The following is a 24,769-nucleotide window of genomic DNA, read 5'->3' as shown; positions in this document are numbered from 1 at the left end:
GTGGCAACTCTGCTACCATTAAAGATCGGCAGTCATAAAAAAACCTTGTTAAGATTGATTTGTCTCTGGATAATATCATCAAGTTCAATAAGAAGGAAGAAAGCAAGCAGAATTTTCCAAAATTTAAGGCTTATACATACATACTGGTGCCCAGCAATATAGAATGAGAGTAGCCAGATGGGGACTACAACAGTAGACTGATTTTGTTAGAAATCAATGGGCCAAAGAAGAAGAATGGGCCCTGGAAAAAGACATTCTTATGGAGTTATCACTGCCCTGACAACTAAATGGAGTTCATAAAGGAATTAGTCCTATTAATCAATCAATCACCTCTCGGTGAGAAGTACATACAGCGATATTATCCCGTGTTAAAAAGGAAGACAAACCTTCAGAGGCAAAGTGACACGCAGAGGAAACTAATCTCAGTTCTCAGGAGGCCTAAGCAGTTAAGCAGAAGGAATAATGTTCCAATCAGTTTTACCAGGAGTGGAACTAAATTAAATCAGCAAAGACACACCAGGCAACTTTTCTTTTCAGAGGAGGCCTAAAGGTTCAGTCCAAGTACATCCAGGACCACTGTTAGACAAACCAACAGTGAAGAGAACTTATCAATGGTGGACTTCTACTGCAAATGGAGGAATTTTGACTCCACAGACAATCGTGGAGCAAGTCATCCTTCAGTAGCTCAGAGACCCTGATTAACTCATACTCCTATGCCATCATTTCTGATGAAAAGGGATCATTCTGAAGAAGAAGATTCCTAAAGGAGTCCCCTTACAATTTGACATAAACAGTGTTGAAAAACAGGGAAGATTGGGATGGCTTTGAATGAATGATTTGGAATCATGAAGGAACAAAGAATTGCTCTCACTCAGAACAAAGGAAGTCGCTTTGTAACTGTGGGATAGGGCCTTTGTCAAGGGGACATTTGAATGACAGCTACTTGTTTGAAAAGTGGAGTTGACAGAAGAAAGTGTGTCTTGGAAATTCCATGGAACTTTGTTTAATACTGATGAACTGATACTGATGAATTGAAATAACTCTTACTGCTTTTACTTTGGAAGAGCCTTCTTAAGAAATATATGAAGTAATCCCCTGGGATAATACCAGGGAAATTCTGATCTGTTCTTAAAGGTGTTCTTTCTGGTTTGACAGAAATTCTACATGACTTAATTGGATGATAAAGGGGTAGCGTTCTTCTTTGGTTCCTCATGCCACATATGTGTAACAGAGCTATAGAAGTTAATTATTTTTGTAATAGTACTATCTGGTATCTTTTCTTTCCTCTACCCATTCATATTGCTTAGACATAACCACCATAAATCTCTCATTTATTTATTTATTTATTTATTTGTTTGTTTGTTTGTTTCTTTCTTTCTTTCTTTCTTTCTTGAACTTTTTAAAGAAAAATTTTTCCATTGTTACATGATTCATGTTCCTTTCCTCCCCTCTTCCCACCCCCTCCCATAGCCAACAAGCAATTCCACCGAGTTTTACATGTGTCATTGACCAAGACCTATTTCCATATTATTGATATTTGCACTAGCATATTCATTTAAGAGTCTACATTCCTATATTCTAAATGATCATCCTAGTGCAAACATCAACAACATGGAAATAGGTTCTGATCAAGGACACATGTAAAACCCAGTGGAATTGCACGTCAGCTAGTAGAAGGGGTGGTGGGAGGGGAGGGGAGGGAGGGAAAGAATATGATTCTTGTAACCAAGGAATAATGTTCTAAATTGACTAAATAAAATTTTCTAAAAAAAAAAAGTCTATATCCCCAGTCCTATCCCCAATCAACCCATGTGTTCAAGCAATTCTTTTTCTTCTGCATTTCTGCTCCCTCTGTATGTGGATAGTGTTCTTTCTCATGAGTCCCTCAGAATTGTCCTGGATCATTGCATTGCTGCTAGTAGAGAAGTCCATTACCTTCGATTGTACCACAGTGTATCAGTCCCTGTGTACAATGTTCTCCTGGTTCTGCTCCTTTCATTCTGCAATTACTGGAAGTTGTTCCAGTTCACATGGAATTCCTCCAGTTCATATAAATCTCTTTTTTAAAAAGAGGTATGAGTCTATATCATTCTATTTCATTTCTGATTGGCACCTGACATGGAACACATTTCATCAGTGGGGATACAAAAAAAATGCACCAAGAAATTTATAACTTCAGAACTTGCATTTTTTCCTCAATTAAGTTCTTAGGCAGTGGGTCCATAATAAAAGGTAAATTTCCCAGTATGCCCTTTTAACTTTTCTAAAATAAGTAGTTTGTAGTGACTATATCTTAGCAAGAGATTTGGCTCCAGGCATTAGTCTCAGTGTGTTTGAAGATGGTAAATGCATGTTTGCATAATTATCTATAGTGATCTTGGGGAAGAATATTATAAAAATCTCACTTTTAAGGTTTTATCAAATAAAGGAAATGACAAGGGAAAGAATTCAAGGTATGGCTAGATAAAGAGATGAACTGAAACTTTACTTAGGTCATATGTATTGTCTAGATTGGCCATAGGCCCAAGATCTGTACCCATGACCAGGTGTTCAAAACATATTTTAAAACAATTGGCATAAATTGAATCTACTTGGTTAAAAATCTCAACATTAATGTTAACTTCCTTAAAGTACTGAGCTCTCCCCCATCTGGGATGCTAAATTTTATTTTCATTAAACACACTCTGTGGAAAAAAACTAGTGACCACTTAAAAAAGAAAACAGCTTTATAAACTTGTTAAACAGATAAAAAGAAGGGATATTATAGGGGTGAGTTGTTACTTGTATACTTGAGACCAACTTCATATTAATGGAGTAATGTCAAGATACAGAGAGAAATGGTAATATTGTTAGAGTCTGCCAAGAATGTGCTTGAGGGATCCTCATTGTTGTGTGCCATGAGTAGTATGATGCCAAAATGCAGAACAACATTTCATCTATAGGTCCTGTCATTTCTAAATCTGAATTTTTGATGTGCCACATCAGTTTTTAAAAAAATGAATGATAGGGATTTTAGGTCATATAAATAGGGTAGACTTTATTTTCCTATAAAAAGAACATTTTTCTCCTATCACATCTCAGTTTATTTTTCCCCTATCTCTTTCCCCTTCTGGATTTTTATCTTGGTTTCTTAGGAAACTAGTCATAGAAAGCTGTCAGTGCCATTTATGTGCATATACCAAAGAAGACCATCTGAATAAGAATAACTCCTGGTTTATACTGATGAAGAATTATAGGGAGTCAGCAGTGGAATCCAAAAGTAAACCAGAATTGCCCTTAGGGCATTTGTGCTTCAACTAGAGACCAGGGACCAATTTCAAATCATTTTCATAGACACAAAGCTTATAGCCAATCCAAGAATAATGGGTTTTAAACTGAGGGTAGTCCAGTTTGATTGATGATTTAAAAAAAACAACAACACAACAAAAATAACCAAAACCTGAGTACATGTTCTCTACCATCACCCTTTATGGAAAAGTTTAAAAGGGACATAAATATTATTATTTTCCTATTGTATTAGTCTTGGAAATGATTCTACAAAAGTAATGTAGGTGCTATTTTATTTTAAAATCCCTTACTAGATGTTGACATTAAGTACATCAAGAAGTAGGACTGGTTTTTGGTTTCTCATGCTTTTTGTCTTAATGGCTCCAGAACTATTCAACCATAAGTTTTCTTTTTAAAAATACAAATTTGCATTTGCTAAAACTAAGTTGAAATTCTTGAATATTACCTTTTAACATACAAAGAAAATGGTCAATTTTCTTAAGGGGAAAAAAAGACTCTCTGTTGAAGTTTAAGCAGCTAATTAATGTGAGGGTATTTTGGGGGAAAATTATTACATTTGAAACTATTCTGAAACTATTTTTTTTTTAAACAAAATGTCGCAGGTTTCACAGGGTCAAAAAAAAAAAAGTACAAAAATTCATGGAAGAAAAGAACTCTTTACAAAGTAAAATGGCCAAATGGAAAAGGAGGTACAAAAGCTCATTCAAAAAAATCATGTCTTAAAAATTAGAATTGGACAAGTGGAAGCTAAAAGAATGAAAAAATAGAAGAGAATGTGAAATATTTCATGGGAAAAACAACAGATCTGGAAAAAAAAATCCAGGAACGATAATCTAAGAATTATTAGACTATCTGAAAGCCATGATCAAACAAAGAACTTAGACCTATCATCTTTAAAGAAATTATCAAGGAAAACTGTTGTGACATTCTAGAACCAGAGGACAAAACAGAAATGGAAAGAATTCACCAATCATCTCCTGAAAGAGATCCCCCAAAGGACCCAAATTCCCAAACTCTCAGGTCAAGGAGAAAAATATTGCAAGCAACAAAAAGAAACAATTCAAGTATAGTAAACCTCAAAATTTCTTAGACTTATAAATGTTGGAAATTTCACCATTGGGAAATTTCATACTTGAAAAATTCCCTATTGATAGTGGGTCTTGGCTATTGGAATGTGAACCCCTTTGGCATGAGAGTTTCCCCCTCCTCCCTTCTTAAGATTACTTTAGGACAGAAACCTTTCGCTGAACAATGGAAAGGACTTTGACCTATGCTTAAGCATAGAACAGGAATTTCTTTGAGTCATGATTGATTTTAGAATTGATACAATGGAGATACTTGGAATCAATCTCCACCCTACTCAGTCCTAACAGGATTGAGGAAGGGCTGCAGCATAGATCAAAATTTAATTATTCCAATCTCTACCCTACTCAGGTTAACAGGATTTAGGAAGGGCTGTAACAAAGGATCAAAGATTTAATTATTTGAAAATATGACCTTCAACAGACATGTGCAAAGCCAGAGACCTCTGGGCGGTCCTGGGTTAAGCTAGAGCCTCCATTGGCACAGGGAAATTAATGGACAACGATTGGTAGATGGGAGAACTGAGGGGAGGCAACTTGGATGGTTTCCTTAAAGAGAGAGGGGTCTGAAGACTGAAGGGGGTGGTTTTAGGAGTTTGTCGGAGTGGTTGCAGGGTGCTCTGAGAAGTTTGCTCTGAAGGAAGCTGAAGGTGGGGGCTCTGAGACTGTTTCTCCATTTTGGTCACGTGAGTAATAGGGACTGATCTCTTTTCTTTGCCCCAGCTATCTAAGGGCTTGGGCCTTTTGGCCCAGCCTAAACAGAAGGGGTATTGAAGCCCTATTCCCTTCTCTCCCCTTTCTCTCTACCTCTATCTCTCTATCTCTAATTCTTTTCTTCCTCCTGTTTGTAATTAAAACTCCATAAAAGGTTGACGGCTGACTTTAGTTTTCATTTAGGAATTACATAGCTGAATTCCTTGGTGACCTTAAATTAATATATATCAGTCTTTTAAAGGTGATTTCCTTGTCACAGCATCATGGAGACACAGTCAGGATAACACGACTTAACAGCTTCAACATTATAGGATCAGAGGGCCTAGAATATGATATACTACAATTATCTAACAAAACTGAGCATAATTCTACCTCATTGCCCCCCTTCAGGGGAAAAATGGATATTCAATCTCATCAGAATTGGCTGAATGAGGGAAGAACATACGCAATCAATTGAGTATAGAAAACTCTCTTACCCTATAGGAAAGTAGTAGGGGGAGGGGATAACAGAAATGGGATAGGGCTGACAGAAAAGACAACAAACAGAACAGAAATTTAATCAAAGGACACAGAAAGTAACCAATTAAAAGTGTCATGACATCTTAGCAGTTGATGAAAATTAAACTAAAGACTCCCCCCACTCATTATGACTATAAGGGGAAAAGCACATGGCTGAGTAAGTTATAGAACTCATAATAAAAAATGCCATCTACTGCCAAAGAAAAAGAATGGAGTCTGAATCCAGAACAAAGCAAACTATTTTTACTTTCTTATAAAAAGAAATGGACTTTCAAATGATTTCATAACTACCTATTTCACAGGTCTGTGAATTTAGTAACTTTCTAGAGTACTTTAAATATGTCTGTTGCTAAAAAAGGCAGAATAGAAATTTAATCAAAGGACACAGAAAGTGATCAATTAAAAGTATCATGAGATCTCAGCAAGTGATGAAAAATAATCTAAAGGCTCCCCCCACTCATTATGACTATAAGTGGAAAAGCACAATAGATATTGGCTGAATCTTCATAGAACACTGGCATTCATCTGTCAGCACTTTCACAGATGACTTGGGAAAACACGACAGCAATCAAAGTCCCACCTCACCAAGACAGAAGAGGTTTCATGAAGCACTTATGTATCAAAGGAGGCAGCAGACACTTCACTAACTGAATTTAATCAAACTACAAGATAAAGACAAAACTCAAACTGACCCTTTGAACTCTTACCTTCTATCTTAGAATTAATGCTAAGTATCAGTTCCAAGATTAGCAAGGGCTAAGTAAACAGGGTTAAGTGACTTGCCCAGAATCACACAGCTAAGAAGTGTCTGAGGCCAAATTTGAACCCAGGATTTTCCCATCTCTAGGCCTGGCTCTCTATCCACTAAGCTATGTAGGTGCCTTTGAGAAGAAGAGCATATAATTGAAGAAGTGAACTATTCATGAATCAATAGTACAATATCTGTGTTATGAATCATTTGCAAATACCCAAAGATGTACTGGCTTAATTTGAAAAGTCAAGAGGCTACCACCAAGAAGACTTTGACTAAAATTTATAATGAGTAAGGGGTATGGAAGATACACACACCAAAAAAAACTTAAAAGGTTTTAAAAAAACATTCATTTTCAGACTTTTTTTAGTGGTATTATAATTTGCATTAAAAATAAGTAATTACTTCTAGAAACACTACAGCTAGCATTTTTTTAAAAATTCAAGTAGTATAAATTAGTTAAACTGAGAGAGATGAAATGAAAATCAGATATTTCTAGGAAACACCCAAAATATATAAACTTTTTCCTTTTTCTTTAAAATAAAAACTTCTAATCTGAGAAATATTTTTTAAATTTCATAACTCATTTTTTCTCTAACTTCATGTAAAATAAGTTTTAAGGGGGCAGCCAAGTGGCTAAGTGGATTGAGAGCTAGACCCAGAAATGGGAGGTCCTTGGGTTCAAATCTGGTCTTAGATATGTTCTAGCTGTGTGAACATGGGCAAGTCACTTAATCCCCATTGCCTAGCTCTTATTGCTCTCCTGCCTTGGAACCAATACATAGTATTGATTCTAAGATGAAAGGTAAGGAGTAAAAGGAAAAAACAAAACAAGTTTCAACATTTGTTTCTCTTTTTAAAAATTTGGATCCTGAATTCTCTTCCTCCCTTCTTCCCTTGTTTAGATGGTAAACAATTTCATATAGATTTTTATATGTGTAATCATGTAAAACATGTTTCCATATAAATTATTTTGTGAAAGAAAACTAACAAAAATGAAGAAATTGAAATATAGTATGCTTTGGTCTGAATTCAGACTCTCAGTTCTTCTGAGAAGATCAAATTTATACTGGTGTAGAAAACAGGAAGCAGTGCAAGGAAAAAATATATCTTGGAAAACATAACTTTCTAAGGTTCATAATCTTGGAAGTTGAAAATAAATCCACTGCTGTTGGTTACCATACTGACACTGAGATACTGGAATCTATTTTTTAAACATTCTATTGATGACTGATTAAGGATAATCTGAAAGTGAGAGAAAGAAAAATTTATTCTGAATATTCTTTATTTGCTCAAAGTCAAAATTATATAATATATATATATATATATATGTATTATATGTCTATATAACCTTGCATGAAAAACACATGCCCAAGGTTCAAAACAGTAATGTACATATATTTAGAAACAAAAGTACACAATTTACCTACCTTGCAGAAGAGGTTTGGAAAATGGTCTGGAGTCAAAGGAGCATAAGATAACTCAGAGAGAACAGCCATGGCACGGGGACCAATCAGATTGAGAGCTAAATAGAAAAAAAGAAGTGTTGGGCCTCTGAAGAAACAGACCCATTTTACCTGTGGACAACTCTGTGTGGAAAGACCCAATGAAATCCAAGATACATAGATATTCCAAAGTCAGAATCACAACATTTCTGCATGCACATTAATACTAACTGGACTAAAAACATTTTGTAACTATCATGTAATGTCATTCTAAAATAACAATTGCCAATGGAGTTTTGTCAATATTGTTAGATGTTTTACTGTGAAAAAGAGAGAGGGTAAATGTGTTGAAAGCATCGACTCAATATGGGTGAGAGAGAATGGTGGCCAATGCTGGCAGAGGGAAGAAGTGATCACTTATCTGATGACACTTAAGAGAACTAGAAAACATACATGCAACAATCACTTCATAAGCATTTACTAAGCACCTAATGTGTGCAAGGCCCAGAGCAGACAAAGAGAGAGAACGGCACAATATTGCCTCTTGAGGGGCTGGTGTCACACACTATCATATCAAGTGGCTACTTGGCAAGATTAAAGAGCAGCAACAACCCCTTTGCTTTAAGTGCATGTGGTTCATTGGACTTCATACTGGACAATTCCTGTTTTTCTTTCTAATTACTGTACAGTAACAAAACCCCATCCCTGACATTTAACATCCTCAATCCTAGTACCAGACGGACAGCTTTGGAAGTGATGCAGGAACAACCCCAAGCTCCCTTGAATAGTTATGATACTCCACAGAAAAGTCCCTTTCTTGTTAGAAAACTTATCCTGATAACTTCAACCTCAAAAATAATACAAAAGAAAGAAAAAGTGAAAGTTTTCTGCCCCGTGAGGTGATGGTGCTTCTTCCTCCTGTGTGTGGGCATCCCCCTTTCCCAGACAGTCTTCTTGTAGGGACCCCTCCCAGGCTCTTCATAAGCTTCCAAATAAGCCCTCGATTAATATTCAAAAATGAATTGCTGAATATGCCTGGAAGCACACCAGTCAGGTGGGCGCAGGTGGGCAGGAGGCTGAAGGGCATCTGGCCACACTCTTCTTGGGAGCTTGAAAGGCTAACTCCGTAAGGCCAAAACACCCATAAGGCTGATTTTAGTCTTCCCTGCAAGATATAAAGGTAGCTGGTGGCCCTCGACTCTTGAAGTCAGGAAGTCCCGAGTTCCAGTCTAGGCTCAGAGAATACTAGTTGTGTGACCTTGGGTAGGTCACTTGACCTCTGTTTCAGTTTCCTCATCTGTAAAATGGTGATATTAATAGCACCTACCTCCCCAAGGCTGTTGTAAGGATAAAATAAGCTAACATGAAGAAGTGCTTTGCAAATGCTATTGTTGTTACTCAAGTCAGAACCTATACTAAATGGGAGTTCAATGACAGTGAATAGTCCATATACAATGCTGTCCTCCTAGAGCACAGAAGACAGAAGCATAAGTTCACCCTGGACCTCTTGAAATTGTCCCCCTCCTCCCCAGAGCCCACCTTACCAGTGTATTTCCAGGTCACATCCTCTAAAAACAGGACGTCATTCTCAGGCATGTGTCTCTTGAGCCAGGACCAGCAGTGGACCTGCTGGTCACTGGGAGAAATCATGAAGAAACTGGAAAGCAAAGTCCAAAAGCAATCAGAACCAGGTGGCAAAGAATGTTAATAAAGTTAGTAAGTCATTCCGCCCCTCTATTCTCCAGGCCAGTGGAGAAACCCAGGCTGGTGCATGGAAAAGTCTTCCAGAAGCATCCAGAGATCACAAGAGCAGAAGGCAACTCGGGCCTGCATGCTGCCTAAGGAGAACCACAGAAAACTCCAGCCTACATGCAGGAGATACAAATTATACAGGGTCTGGCTGACAGACTGGACATTTCCACAACAGAAGTAGATTTTCCAAATTAACAACTGCCTATCATTTATTTCTGTGATTTCTTCTTAGACTCAATTTCCAATGAGCAAGCTATTCAAAAACTGAAAAAGAGGGGGCAGCTGGGTGGCTCAGTGGATAGAGAACCAGAACCACAGATAAGAGATTCTTGGGTTCAAATATGGCCTCAGACATTTCCTAGCTGTGTGACATTGAACAAGTCACTTAACCCCATTACCTAGCCCTTACCATTCTCCTGCCTTGGAACCAATAAGTAGTATTGATTCTAAGATGAAAGGTAAGGGTTATTAAAAAACAAAAAACGTAAAAGAGAGCGATCTCAGCCATGCCCTTGTACACAGAACCATCAAAGGGCTTGGGAGGGGGAAGCACCTGCTCTGTTCACCTGCGTTTGCTAAGCCGAGCTATGCTGCAGTCGTTTTCATAGCCACCGTCCGCATTGAGCATGCCTGTATGCACAATGTGGCCCACAGGCACGTCCAGGTCATTGGAGAAGAGGTACTGCAGAACTTCTAGGGCTTCATTCCCAGTAGACTAAGGCATTTGAGGAGAAAAAAAAGGAGTTATCACAACAGCTTCAAGCCAGTGAGCTTTGCTGAAGAGACGGCAAATGTGCAGAGAAATTGTGCAAATGTGCAAAACCATTACTCAACACCCCATCCCTCCTCTCCACCCACGGGGCCGCCTCCGAGACTAAATCCAAGTGACCTCTGCAATCCCTCCTCCTCCCTGGCCTCTCCTCCATGTGCAGGTCTAACATGTCACCTCGCCTCCTTGCCATCACCTCCAGGATGAACTTCCAAATCCTGCCTGGCATTCGGAGTCCAGAGCCCATGACCACTTCTTGCCTCCTGATAGCCCTCCACCCCAGTCCCCCCCTGGGCCAGCTCACTCTTCTCACTTCTGCCTCCTGGCTTCCATGCTATCTTTCAGGCTCAAATCACATCTTGAGAAGGAGGCTTTTCTTGGCCCTCCCTTGCATCTGTGCCTCTCCCAAAGCTGCTAGCACCCTCCCTCTGAAATTACCTTCCATTTGGACCACACAAACACACTCCTCATCTATGTCCATGGTTATTTGCATGTTCTTTCCCCTATTAGAATCTGAACTCCCTAAGCTGCTTCTCTCTGCATTCCTGGGCCCAGGACCTGGTCTAAAGTCAGTGCCTAATTAATGCTTGTCAAACTGGCATCAGGCAGATGGGATAAAATTAAAATTTTAATTGTAACTTACACAAGCACAACAAAGAAAAGGTGGCAGTTAATTCTGAATATTCCTGAAAAAATTAGATAAGACCAAAAAAATGTGAAAGCAAAGACTAAAAAATCCAATTATATGACATCCCTCCTATAGAGACAAAGTACTGGTGGCAGAGAAAGCTATTTTAACAGGTAGGGAAGATTCTCTAACGTGCCACTTGGGTTCCCAAATACTTACACTTATTTCAAACTTGGCAAAAGAGGACATGTCAATGACACATACAGCCTCTTTACAGCATTTGACTTCGGCCTCCACAATGTCAAACCAGTCTGGCTTATAGAATGTCTTGCTATGTTCCAATGCCAGTAAATCTAAAGGAGAGAAATTATATAATTTGACAAAAAGAAGAAAGCGAATTTATATTAAGGGTATACTATGTATTCTAGTAAATAAGAATAGATTATCATTTATCTTTCCTGTTAAATGCAGGAGAGGCAGTATGACACATAGGATAGAAACTAGGCCTTGGGAGATAGGAAACATGGGACACGGCTTGAGTGTTCACTTATCCTGCCAGCTACACCCCAGGCAATTCCCTAAGATTAAGTGGCAAAACCTTTGCTACTCTGCATTAATACAGGGTTTTTCTACACCTCTGAAATTACAAGTCTGAACCAAACCAAACCAAAACAACACAAAATGTCATTTACATAGCACTTTAAAACCTCAAAGTACTTCTGTGTACTTTTAACACTTTTTGTTGAATTTAATATTCTGTTGAATTATCTTAATGGTGCTTCACAATTATACTGTGGAATAGTGAATTATTTTCCCTTTTCACAAAGAAACAGGTCTACCAAGGCCAGATGATTTGCCTACCACAGTGGATCAGTAACTAGAACCAAAACCTCTTGCCTTCGAAATCCAGTGATTTTTCTTCTTTAAACTAAGCTGCCTCTTGTACCTTTCTATGGATTCATTTTTTCTCAGTTTTACAGGTCAGAAACCAAAATGAGTTCTCACCTTTCTCAGGTGGGACAAAGTACTTGGGTCTCTCAAAACCATGTTTCTCCATCCATCTGGCTCCCTGTGCATCCAAGCGATCATAAAGGGGAGATGTGCGCAGCTGTCGACCAGTCTGGAAATCCCATCTTGGAACCTTAATATCAGCTATCAGGGCTGAAATGAACAGAAAAGTAGATGAAATGCTCACTCCACTAAGAAGGGCTTTAATTAACGAGAGGCAAAAAGTAGGAGGTTCCTCCACACCCCTCCTCAGGGGTTTTGAGCAAAGGCTCAAAAGATAGATAGTACATGGAGGACAGGGGCTGTTTTACTATCTCTGAACCTCCAGTCTTTCTCAGTGCCTTGACAGAGGAGTACATTCTTTGCTGAAAGACAGCAGTGGGGACTTGAGTGAGGTGGTGAAAACTAAGAACTCTCCCAGTGAATGGCACTCAAAGGTCTTACTGTACATATGTCCTGGACACTAAAACTAATAGGAAATTAAATTAAGAGTTTCAGTCACATTTAATGAAACATTCAATTTTGAACACAAATATTTGCAGACTATTTAGGAACACTTTGGCAAGATCTGGGCATGGATTCCATCAAAGTGACCAATAATCTAAAGAAAAATTTTAAAAAATGTTTCTTAACCAAAAGGTGAGAATGGGAAGACGAGAGCTAAGAAGGTAGGGATATGTTAGAAGCTATCTTCCATCTCACCAATATGTAATAGAAAATAAGAATTCTCATTAATGATAATTGGGGTTTTGAGAATGATTTTGTAAATTTACTATCCAGGAAAGATAAGTCCACAATTCCAAGGGAAAAAAACAAGAAAGTAAGAAAACACTCACTAAGCAACATGTGGTCTCTTTCAGGTGAAACCAAGAGTGGCATTGCTGAGGCTCTACAGAGTAGAAAAGCGGCTCCTTTGGATGATGATGCAAAGGCTGCTGGGAAGGGACTAGCTGGAGTAAGGAAAAGGCTCACTCACGCATCACTTCCATGACCCGGTGGCGGAGGAAGGTTCGGCTGCTCTGCAGAACTCCAAACCGCTTCAAGTCCAATTCCCACACGTTTTCCGAAGGATAGCCTTGAACCATCCATTCAGCAAGGTATCTGTTTTGAGACACAAAGCAAAAGAGAGCTCTTGCTCCAGCAGTCTAAAGCAGTAGTCTGTTTACAATTCTGGACTGGGAACACCATTGTGGAGAAATGACTCGACACCCACCCTATTTGAGTAGACCCCTGCCCATGCTAATTCAATGGCTTTATCCCTGTGTTAATTTCCAATCAGTATTATCTAGTTTAATGAGGCTCCATAGGGGTAGTGATTGTTCCTCTTGTATTAACATACTCTAATATACATTTAGTGAGTTAAGAATAATAAACTAATCCTAATATATAATTAGGAGTAATTAAATTAGGTTAAATAGCTAGTAGATAACCTTGATGTTAAGACTGTAGAACTTTTAAAACATGACCATAGCTAACAGATCTCTACCTTGGACCTAGCCATATCTATTCTAAGTTTAATCCTTTATGTTCTGCATGAAAGAGATGTCATAAGGTTCAGTGGAAAGTCCCTGGTTATTTTAGGAGCTCCTTGTTGCCTGGATATTTCCCCTGATTTGCCAAAACAGGTAACTCCTGAGCTTTTCAACTTTTTTGACAAGGGCCTTTTGCTAGATGTTTCGACCTTCTGAACCCTGCCTCATTACCAGAGATACAAGCTGGTAGCAGTCATGCTGGTTGTTCTGCGTGATTTGGATCCATTGGAATGCATATTTTGTGCTATACCAGTCTAGATCATGTACTTATAGATTACCATCTGAGACTCAAGAGTTATAAATGCTGTACCCTGAAGCAAGAAGTATCAGATTGTAAGGTAGATCTGGGATCCCATTTATTGAAGTGGGCCAGGTCCCTCAAATAAATAATTATTGGAGTGGGCAGCTGGGTGGCTAAGTGGATAGAGCCAGGCCTAGAGATGGGAGGTCCTCAGTTCAAATCTGGGCTCAGACACTGCCTAGCTGTGTGACCCTGGGCAAGCTACTTAACCTTCATTGCCTAGCCCTTACCACTCTTCTGCCTTGGAACCAATATGTGGTGCTGACTCTAAGACAAAAGGTAAAAAAAAAATTATTGATTCAGAGCTATGCCTTAGTTGTTTTATGGCAACTTGGACAAATTCTAGGAAGAACAAAAACAGAGAAGGAAAACTATAGACCAATATCCTTAATGAACATAGATATAAAAATATTAAATAAAATACTAGCTAAAATGCTACAACAAGTTATCACAAGGATTATTCACTATGACCAGGTGGGATTTAGATCAGGTATGTAAGGATGGTTTAATATTGGAAAAACCATCCATATAATTGACCATATCAACAACCAAACTAATAGAAATCACATGATTATCTCAACAGATGCAGAAAAAGTCTTTGACAAAATACAACACCCATTCTTGTTGAAAACATTAGAAAATACAGGAAAAAAGGGCCTATCCTCAAAATAATAAACAGCACTTACTTAAAACCATCAGCAAGTATCATCTGCAATGGGATAAGTTAGATGCCTTCCCAATACTATCAGTAATGAAGCAGGGATGCCCATTATCACCACTACTATTTAATATTGTCCTAGAAATGCTAGCAGTAGCAATTAGAGAAGAAAAAGAAATTGAAGGGATCGAAGTAGGCAACGAGGAAACAAAACTATCACTCTTTGCAGATGACATGATGGTATACCTAAAGAATCCAAGAAAATCAATTAAAAAGCTAATAGAAATAATCATTAACTTTAGCAAAGTTGCAGGGTTCAAAATAAACCCACACAAATCATCAACATCCCTGTAAGTTTCCAACAAAACCCAGCAGTAAGAGTGAGAAAGAAAAACTCCATTTAAAATCACTCTAGACAATATAAAATACCTGGGGATTTACCTGCCAAGACAAATTCTGATGTTATACTATCAATACAACATTTCTGAGTGTAGTTCCTTCTAAATGATCTGCCTATGCTAGGATACTAATTAATTATGAACCTTACAAGATTCAGAGAAGCAGCCTGATGACACGGGTAGAGATCGGGCCTCTAAGCCAGAAGGTGTTGCTTCCAAATTCCATTCCTGACTCCTGAAGAGGGGTAGGGATGAGGGCACTTGAATTGAGGAACACTAGCAAAATCACTCCTCTCTTGGGATTCTAAGACTGTATTTGCAAAGATGCCAAACTGCACTAGCAGGGACAGTTCAATCATACTTGACTTCTCTATACTGATAAATCACAGATCTGGTCCCTATTTAAATGATAAAATGTAAATTAAAAACACACACACAATTTAAAAATTAGACAAAAAATGAAATATTTTTTCCTCAAATTAATGAAAAATTCCTGAGGTTTACTGAGTATAGGAGTGATCTGGACAGTTTCAAACTTCAGGAAAATAATTTTGGCTGCTGTGTGGAGGATGACTGAAAAGGAGAGAGACTAGAAGCAGGAAGAACAATCAAGAAACTATTGCAATGGTATAGGCAAGAAGAAATGAGAAAAAAAGAAGAAAAGAGAGGCCATAGATAAGAACAAGACTGGGCAGCTACTTGGACATCTGGCATACGGTATGGGAAAGTGAAACCTGGTGACAAGAAGCCAAGAGAGGAGGAAGAAAGAAGTTCTAGAAGCACAGAGCCTACCTTCTGAGGAGGGCCTGGGAGAGGGAGAACTGTCCCAGCAGCCCCTACAAATCTGCTGCTTAGGCACTCAGGTGGTGAGATAACTCTAAGCTTAAAGGGAGGGAAGCAGGAAAGGGGAGGAGAATAAAAGATGAGGAGTTTTAGAGGATAAAATGAAGTGTGGTTGGACAAGTACCATAACTGGCTACCACAGGGACAGAGGGATGTGGCTCATCTTCCCACCCTCCAATTTGTTGTCCTCCAATTGTCCCACATGTGACTAAAAAGTAATAAAAACAACCATAATTTGCATATCAAAATGGGCACCAGCCCGTAAAATAGGCACTTTGTAATTACACTATCATCCAATTCAAACTATGTTTGGAAATATCTTTAGAAACAACTTATGAGCCACACGAGAAAACTAGCATCATTACCTTATCAAGACAAAAATCTATTTTTGACCTTGACTAGAATACTCAGACTTGGTTCTAAATCACTATCCTTTAATGCAAGTTAATTCTCAGAGAAGAGTTCCTGAAATATTTTTGGTTTTCTTAGAATAAAGTAGATAGAAGGAAAAAACAGCCACTGGAGATGAGAGGTCCTAGGTTCAAATCTGACCTCAAACACTCCCTAGCTGTATGACCCTGGGTAAGTCACTTAACCCCAATGGCTTAGCTTTTATGACTCTTCTGCCTTGAAACTAATGCTTAGTATTAGTTCTAAGACAGAAAGTAAGGGTTTTTTTTGGGGGGGGGGAATACATGAATAGTCTCCTAAGGTGACTCTTTTGAAAGGGACAATATTAACCTGAATGCCTAAGTTCTGGTATACTTATAGTCCCATAACTTTAAAGGGCCCTCACCCCCAGTATTCCAAGTGATTCAACAAGGGGATAAAAGAGCAAACAGAAGCATAACCATAGTGGACCCTACAATTGTACTGGAGTTACTTACTTCCCTGCTCCTCCAGCAAACGAAGCTCCAGCAGAGTTCATTCCAGCTAGTACAAAGTAACCCTGCACAGTCGGAGACTCCCCCATGATGCACCTCATGTCTGGCGTAAAGGACTCAGGGCAGTTCACCAACTTCAGAATCTCTAGAGCTTCCAAGGCTGGCATCCTGCGCAGCAGGGAGCTCAGCAGAGGCTCTGAGCAGAAAAAAAATACAAAAAATATAATCCTCACCTGCAAAGAAAGCAAAGACTTTTAATCCCCCATATTTTCATTCTCTTCTTCTTCCAAAGAACCTATTTAAAAAAGACAAACCTTTAAAAAGACAACCTTACAATTAAAAATAAAAACAAAAACAGAAAAGCACCTGTGAGATTTATTTGAAATAAAATGATTTGGAAGGATAGTTGAAAATTTCTGCAAAGAGGTATAGTAACTACACAAAAAATAACAGGGTATCTTTTTAAAATTCTACAGAGCAAAGAGGCTGCCAATTACCCTAATTACATAATGAAAAACTTGAGAAGAGATGGGATCACAGAAAAGTTTTTGAAGAGTGTTCAGAGGGATCTCACATAATGAGGGGCAATGAATTCCTAAGGCGTCTATGAGCAGAGGTCAACATTTCCCTCAATTTAAAAAATAAACAGAAAGACCAACAATCCAAAAACAATTCTGCTTTCCAGTGATATCCTGAATTCTATGTAGTCATTCTGATAGGTCTTCCTCCCCTTCAAGTAATATAATGTAAAAAGAACAGGAAGAGAAATCATGAGAACATATTATGTGATTCGGTCACCACCAAAGTCAGAAAAGCCCTCCTAAGATGAAAGATCACTTTATGGGAGTCTTTTGATTGTGCTAGTAAGTGAAAAACTCTGGATTTGTTGAGTGGCAGCTTGTTTGTCTCAAAAGCAAATGTTAAGAAAAAAGAAGAGTGGGGCAGCCTCCATCCTAGTTTAGTTGTCATTAATTTATGTCTTTGGACAGCTCATAATCTCTTTAAGCCTCACTTGGTTCATTTGTAAAAAGGGTAATAACTCCTGTCCAAATTTAGAGGGGTGAGATTTGACAACATGATAGCTGAGGCACAAGTGTACAACAATATAGCGTCACAGCTTGGTTCACGTACCAAAGTGATCCCAGTCTTCATGTAGATTCTGAACTTCTAGCTGGTTCTTGCCCTCAGTAAAGATGGGCTTAGGATTCTTCTCAAAGCCCCCAGAGAGGATACCACCTTGCCAGTTCCGAATGTAGATCCTTCCATCTGCATCCATGACAGCTACAGAAAAGAGATGGCAACAAAGCAATGGGAAGAAGGAGAACAGAAGCTCCATTTTCAGTTAAAACAATTTTTCTAAATGGACAAAAAATGGAAAATTAACAAAGCAGGACTTGGGAACCAACAAAATAAATTTCATTCATTAATGAAGTGGCCAAAGTCCCCAGGTCAGATCTATTAGGGACGCAGGAGTGATCTGCCATTTCTCACTTTAACATATTTTCAATATCTACTTAGGGATGGGTTTGAGGGGATGGGTAGAAGGTAATCAGTCACCTCCAAGTCAACTTCATTTCCAAAGCCAGTGGAGAAAGTTTCTCTTGTTACTCCTAACCCCCTACACTCTTAATTCAATTACCACCCAAGCCTTTATTAGTGCTTATAGCTCAAGGACGTAACTGCCATTGTATCAACTGAAATTCAGGGGAATAGACTGGGCTATGGACCCTCTTTGGAGATGAAGGCCCATAAGATAATGTCAACATCCTCCTTCTGACAGAAGGCTTGTTCATTTTCACTCAGAGAACCAGAAGGACACCTTTTTTTTTCTTATTTTGTCTGAATTATCTCTTATGGATCAGACCACCATGGCAAAAATCAGTGTTCTTTCCTAACCAAGGTTCTCAGGTGGCACGGGAAGACAGTTTAGAAGAAGAATTTACTTATAAGAGAACAGTGGTTTAGATGGAGTAATGTTTGGCTATTCTTTAATAAACACTGATGTTAAAGAAATCCCTACAGTATTCCCTAGAAAAGGAAAACCTCCTTGGAGTAAATAAATTCTGTCCTCAGGATAAAGATTTCCCTTTCAGAAGAAAGAATATTATAAATGAGCAAGATTTATTTTAAAAAAAACAAGTCCTCACTTGGTGTGCTGCTCTGCAGTGGGATCTCCAGGGGACGAGTCAGAAGGTAGAAGTGTTCACAGGCATGTAACGGGATATTAACCGGCTCTTCGTTGGACAGACCAAGCTCGTAAGCCCACTACAAATGGACAGATTTATTTGTGGGTGTGAAGGGGAAAAAAATACAAATGAGCACATTAAGTCAAGTGACTTGTGCTACTACTACAAATGTCAGATATAGGAAGCCAGTTTCAGCCTGCATTAGTCCATACAGGAAATGTCTCTGTATTGTTCACATTCAAGAGATGAGTTCAATTTTGGAACAAAAACAGATAAAAATGTATTTCTGTGCATAGAGAGTGCTTTATCTATTGGGGGCAAAAATGACTTCTTACTAGGAAAATAAGGAATCTTCTTAATAACAAAACAAGGCATCATCTCACCTACAGATCTCAAAATGGCAGTTGTTTAATGAACTTCACACTATAAAATGAATTTCCCAGCTCACCTTAAGATTATTGAACAGTGATAAAGGAAAAAAATTTTCCTTAGAAAAAACAAAATGAATTCCATGCCCCTGACATAATAAAGTCAGCAACTTAATTGTGAAGCTGCTGAAAAAAAGTGCTACAACCAAAACTTCACATGTGACTAGCTATATGCTAATGTTTTTTATGATGATGACCTCACATCATCAAGTATGAAAGAAGGCCAGGTCAAGAAGTGCCATTCTTTTAGACACAAAGGATGGATTTCTAATTTTAGTTCTAAGTATTTCTTTGATAAAAAAAGAGGATCATTCAGTTTTCTTGTAATTACTTAGTCACATAATCATGAAACCAACTTCTCTATAGGATTAAGTATCTGGAATTCTGGATACTCAAACTCAACAACGAGGCTAAATAAGACAAAATAAAAACATAATATTGTTTCCAACCTGACCAGCACAGTTGACAAAATATTGGCATTCGATTGATCCTTTATCCGTTTCTACTCCAGTCACACGACCCTTTTTGACCATCACATGCATAACATTTGTCCGGTCATGGATCTGAACACCTATGCCAAGGTAAAGGGAGTAAGTAAAAATATCATTTTTAAGTTTGGGAATATTAAAAACAGCTTGAGTCTATGTCCCAAGTAGTTTCAAATTACATTCTCTTTTTAAGGGAGACATCTAAAAGAGTAGGTCAGATACTCAATCTACAAAATTAGGAATGAAACTATGTGGATGGGAAAATGGAAGGAAAAGGGTAGGGAAGGTAGCCCCTGATAATGAAATTGACCAGGCTTTTCCTTCTAGCCTATCATTATGCTAGGGATTTAAATAAAAATTGAGCCAGACTTCATGGATCTTTAGATAGGTTTATTTTTGCTCTGAAAATAAATGTCTGGAAAGTTAAAGAAAATTAGATCCCCCATAGATATTCAGGGACCAAAGGCTCTTACCTGGGGCAAGGCTCTTCTCTAGAAAAGGCCCCAAAATTCATGCTTCTCCCTTCTTTTTATAATCTTCTCAGACACAAAGGAAGTGGGATGTGTCTGAGAAAGTTGGGTCCTGGGAGATGTAGTCTCCCAGGGTTCAGAGCCATTTTAAAATGCACAAAACCTTTGCCTTTAATTTTCAAAAATGGTATCAATGTGACACTCTACCTGTTAAATATGTGACAAATACACTTAACTGACAAAATGTAGAAGGACTCTTCTTATTGTTGAAAATGACAGGTAATTTTGAGAAATTACTACAGTATCCAAATATGATGTCAAGAGTTATAAGTATTCCCAGCTATGTGACCCTGGGCAAGTCACTTGACCCCCATTGCCTAGCCCTTACCACTCTTCTGCCTTGGAGCCAATGCACAGTATTGACTCCAAAACGGAAGGTAAGGGTTTAAAAAAAAAAGTTATAAGTATAAGAACCAAAGGAATCAGTCAGGGAGACTCAAGACCCAACCTATTTTTCTCAAGATCCCATCAATTCTTGGTATGTATACTCACTACAGTTTTTTAAACCTGTGGATTAAATGTACAGTGTTTATTCACTATAATCTTGGATCTTTGAGAAACTCCCTCTAAGTCTATAGTACTTGAGTACATGCAGAAAGCAATTCTCTGGAACCATAAGGGGAAAATGAGACATAAACACAAAAGTTTGCATTATTGCTAAGGAATATGTAGGTGTTTAAAATGGTACCTATTCCAAATGAAAACAATCTTTCCAAAATCAAGGTTGTTTCATTATAGGTTTTTTTTAAAGGCACAATAACCTCTATTGCTACAGACATCTTCAGAAAGCACTGTACTTTCCCAATCTGTATTTTTTTTTACACTCCATCAACAAACCAACAAGTCACTCACCATTTTGAGAGGCAGCACTTGCCAATGCAAGAGTCACATCAGCCGATGACACAATTGCATCCTCAGGAACATGCATAGCCCCCACCAGATCATGGATGCTAATTAGTGGGTAAAGCTCAGATACTCTCTTTAGGGAGATGATCTCAGATGGGATGCCCAAGACACTGTCACAGAGAACAGAAAGGCAGACAGTTTAGCAGTACCAAAGCAGAAAATAGTACACAACAGGCAGAGATATTTCTCTCAGCTTTATACATACTTCAGTCTTGAGTTGAGACGCTTCAAGGAGATCAGTCGATCCTGAGTTTGGGCCAGCAAGATGGAGCCTGTCCTTATGTAACCTGAATAAAAAACCAAGTCAGACTTGAGAAAGTTTTCTAAAAGACTTTACTGGAAGAATTAATGGAATCCTTCCAATATGCAGGCAAATATCACTTCCCATAGAAAAAAATTAAGCCTAACTTTAAAAAAAATGAAATACAATTACAATGAACTTAGCCAACCAAAGGTAAGCACCACATCTTCATAGATAGTCTCCCTCTAACTAATACCAAAGAGAAAAATTTATGATCAAACAGGAGATAGCAAATATTATAAGATGTAAAATGAATAGTTGTACAAACAAAATTAATGCAACCAAGATTAGAAGGGAAGCAACAAATTGGGAAAAAATTTCATAAGAAATTTCTCTGATAAAGGTCTAATTTCTCAAATATATAAAGAACTAAGTCAAATTAATAAGAAACCAAGTCGTTCCCCAACTGATAAATGGTCAAAGGATATATGAATAGGCAGTTTTCAGATGAAGAAAGCAAAGCTATCAATACTCATATGAAAAAATGTTCTAAATCCCTCTTGATTAGAGAAATGCAAATTAAAACAACTCTGAGGTACCACCTCTCACCTAGCAGACTGGTTAATATGACAGTTAAGGAAAATAATAAATATTGGAGGGGATGTGGCAAAATTGGGACACTAATTGCTAATGGATTTGTGAATTGATTCAACCATTCCAGAAAGCAATCTGGAATTATGCCCAAAGGGCTTTAAAAGAATGCATACCTTTTGAGCCAGCAATACCACTATTAGGTCTATATCCCAAAGAGATTTTTTAAAAATGGGAAAGGACTTATTTGTGCAAAAATATTTATAGCTGCACTTTTTGTGGTGGCAAAGAATTGGGAACTAAAGGATATCCCTCAATTGGGGAATGACTGAACAAATTGTGGTATATGAGGGTGATGGAATACCATTGTGTTATAAGAAATGATGAATAGAATGATTTCAGAAAGAAATAGAAATACCTACATGAACTGATGCAGAGGGAAATAAGCAGAACTAGGAGAACACTACACACACTAACTGAAATATTTTGGGATGATCAAATGTGATAGACTTTGCTACTAACAGCAATACAATAATCCAGGATGCTATCTACCTCTAGAGAAAAAAACTGTTGGAATGGAAACGCAAATGAAAACATATGATTTATCACTTTTTTGGTGGGGTATATGATTTTGGGTTTTGGTTGAATAAGATTATTCTCTTTCAAAATTTAATTATATGGAAATTTGTTTTGAGAGATAATACATGTATACCCAGTGGAATTGCTTGTCAGCTTTGGGAGAGGGAAGGGAAGAGGGGAGACATGACTCGTATAACTTTGGAAAACTTATGTGTAAATTTGGTATTGGAATAAAATAAAGATAAAAAATTTTCAAATAAAGAAATGCCATAGACATCTTCACAGCCTCCCTCTAAATAAAATCATGGAATCCCCTCTAAGCAGAAACCATTAAAAACCTTTTACTTCTCTAAAAACAAAAAAGCCTCTACACACAACATGAGAAATTTTATCTGCTTTACTAATAACCTTTCTCCATAACTTTCTTAAGTCTAGGCAAGCCCCAATTTGTATCATCTATCAATTTATGAGGTGTAAATGCCAACAACCAGTTCTCTAAAGCTGGTATTAGCCAGCTCTAGCACACTGCTGCCTATCACTTGAGAGAACTGGAATTGTAGGGCCTGGCAAACAAATTAAAAATAGAGGCAAAGTACTGAACTAGATAGTTAATGTAAAAGGGCAATCTGAAAGTAGATGATACAGATCTCAGTATTAAAAAGCAAAGGACTCAGCAGTCCAATTTTGCCCATTCAAAAAGATTAAATTACTTGCAACTATTCCATACAGTAGAACTCCACTGAAAGGCAATGAAGTAGAACTGATAAAAAGTCAGCCTTTGAACCAAAAAGTCTCAAGTTCAAGTTTTGGCCCCAGATACAAATGAGCTCAGATTTTGTTTGCCCAAAAGACACATGGGAACTTGCTACCCAATTTGCAGCTAAAACTTCTTACATGACTTGTCTCTCCTTATCAGAGTAAAGGCTTGAGAGCACATGCTATCTTGCTTTTCTCTATTTGTATCCTTTGGCACAATGCCTGTCACAAAGTGCTTAATTAATGTTTTTATCATTCATTCACTCACTCATTCATTCCTTGAACCTCTCCACACCCCTAGACATGTCTCTAACTCTCAAAGCTGTAGGACAGCTGCTAATCTGTAGAGTGCAAGAAGTTTTATCAGATCATCAACCTAGATTTTAAAAAATTCATTAAATGGCAACTTATTAAGTTTAAAAGTCTTAAATTTAGAGTGAAAGCCTATCTCCTAAACCTAAGAAATACATACTATAAAAGCTCAATACAACAAGATTGACCTATTGATTATTCATGCTATCAAGGAAAGAAACAAGCATTTGTAGCATCTCTACTATATGCCAGGCACTGTGCTCAGTGCTCTTTACAAATATTATCTCAACATCTTCACAACAACCCCAGAATGTAGGTACTGTTAGTATCACCATCTTACAGTTGAAGAAACTGGAGCAAATATAAATGAAATATTTTCCCAAAGTCACAAGGCTTGGTTAAGTGTCTGAGGTCACATTTGAACTCAGGCCTTACTTTATTACTGGAATAATCCAGCTGTAATAGTTTATTTATGCCAATCCATACAATCCTACCATATCCTCCCAATAACCAATAGTACACACCATGTTAGTAAAATATTTGTTTAAGCTAAACAAATTCATCAGAAGTAAGAAAATAACTCTTAACTGAGTGTCCTATAGATACCAAGTACCCAAAGGGCAGCACATGCTCTTCCTTCTCCCTAATTCTCTCTGAAACATGGAAATTTCAAATCCTATCTGACACATTAAAGGATAGATAGATAGAAATAACCCAGAACTTTTTAAATTTTCTGGTCCAGTACAACTTGTCTGTGCAAAGTTTGGTCAAGACAGAATGAATAGAGGCAGACAAATAGCACAGTAGAAAGAGTGTCAGGCCTGGAGTCAGGACAACCTGGGTTTAAATCTGGCCTCTGATATTTCCTAGCCATGTGACCCTGAGCAAGTCATTTAACCCTGATTGCCTAGCCCATGCCATTCTTCTGTTTTAGAATTGAAACTAAGGCAGAAAGTAAAGATCTAAAAAAGACATAATGAATACAAAGTAGTGAAGCTTGAATAACATTCAAACCAAAGGATGTTACTGTCTTACCTGTCTGAATCCCTGTCTCTTGTTCTAACTGTTGATAGAGTTTGTTCGAATAATCAGCCATCTTTTGTTCTAGGCTCAGGTGCCTAGCTGAGCTAACAATGCCAGCACAAAATCTGGTGGAGCCAGCAGCCAACCTGTAAGACAA

General features: G+C 37.9%; 1 protein-coding gene across 3 annotated transcripts in view; it reads right to left on the bottom strand.

Annotated features, from left to right (window-relative positions):
• Positions 1–24,769, bottom strand: part of PDPR (pyruvate dehydrogenase phosphatase regulatory subunit) — a 48,585-nt gene that overhangs the window by 14,670 nt on the left and 9,146 nt on the right. For 2 of the 3 annotated variants that reach the window (XM_007477511.2, XM_001362387.4), the window contains exons 3-15: positions 24,625–24,758; positions 21,316–21,397; positions 21,057–21,220; positions 19,636–19,757; positions 18,720–18,837; positions 17,704–17,853; positions 16,576–16,768; positions 12,933–13,057; positions 11,954–12,109; positions 11,168–11,301; positions 10,118–10,266; positions 9,344–9,456; positions 7,785–7,879 (exon numbers count right to left, since the gene is read on the bottom strand). In XM_007477511.2, the coding sequence (XP_007477573.2) occupies positions 7,785–7,879; positions 9,344–9,456; positions 10,118–10,266; positions 11,168–11,301; positions 11,954–12,109; positions 12,933–13,057; positions 16,576–16,768; positions 17,704–17,853; positions 18,720–18,837; positions 19,636–19,757; positions 21,057–21,220; positions 21,316–21,397; positions 24,625–24,758 (1,735 nt within the window). Of the gene's footprint in view, positions 1–7,784; positions 7,880–9,343; positions 9,457–10,117; positions 10,267–11,167; positions 11,302–11,953; positions 12,110–12,932; positions 13,058–16,575; positions 16,806–17,703; positions 17,854–18,719; positions 18,838–19,635; positions 19,758–21,056; positions 21,221–21,315; positions 21,398–24,624; positions 24,759–24,769 lie in introns of those variants that run through there. The other variant, XM_016428031.2, reaches the window with a different exon arrangement.

The sequence above is a fragment of the Monodelphis domestica genome, chromosome 1, assembly GCF_027887165.1.
Source record: "Monodelphis domestica isolate mMonDom1 chromosome 1, mMonDom1.pri, whole genome shotgun sequence".
NCBI lineage: Eukaryota > Metazoa > Chordata > Mammalia > Didelphimorphia > Didelphidae > Monodelphis > Monodelphis domestica.
Note: the sequence above shows the minus strand (reverse complement) of the source record. Positions and strands in the feature narration are given on the sequence as shown.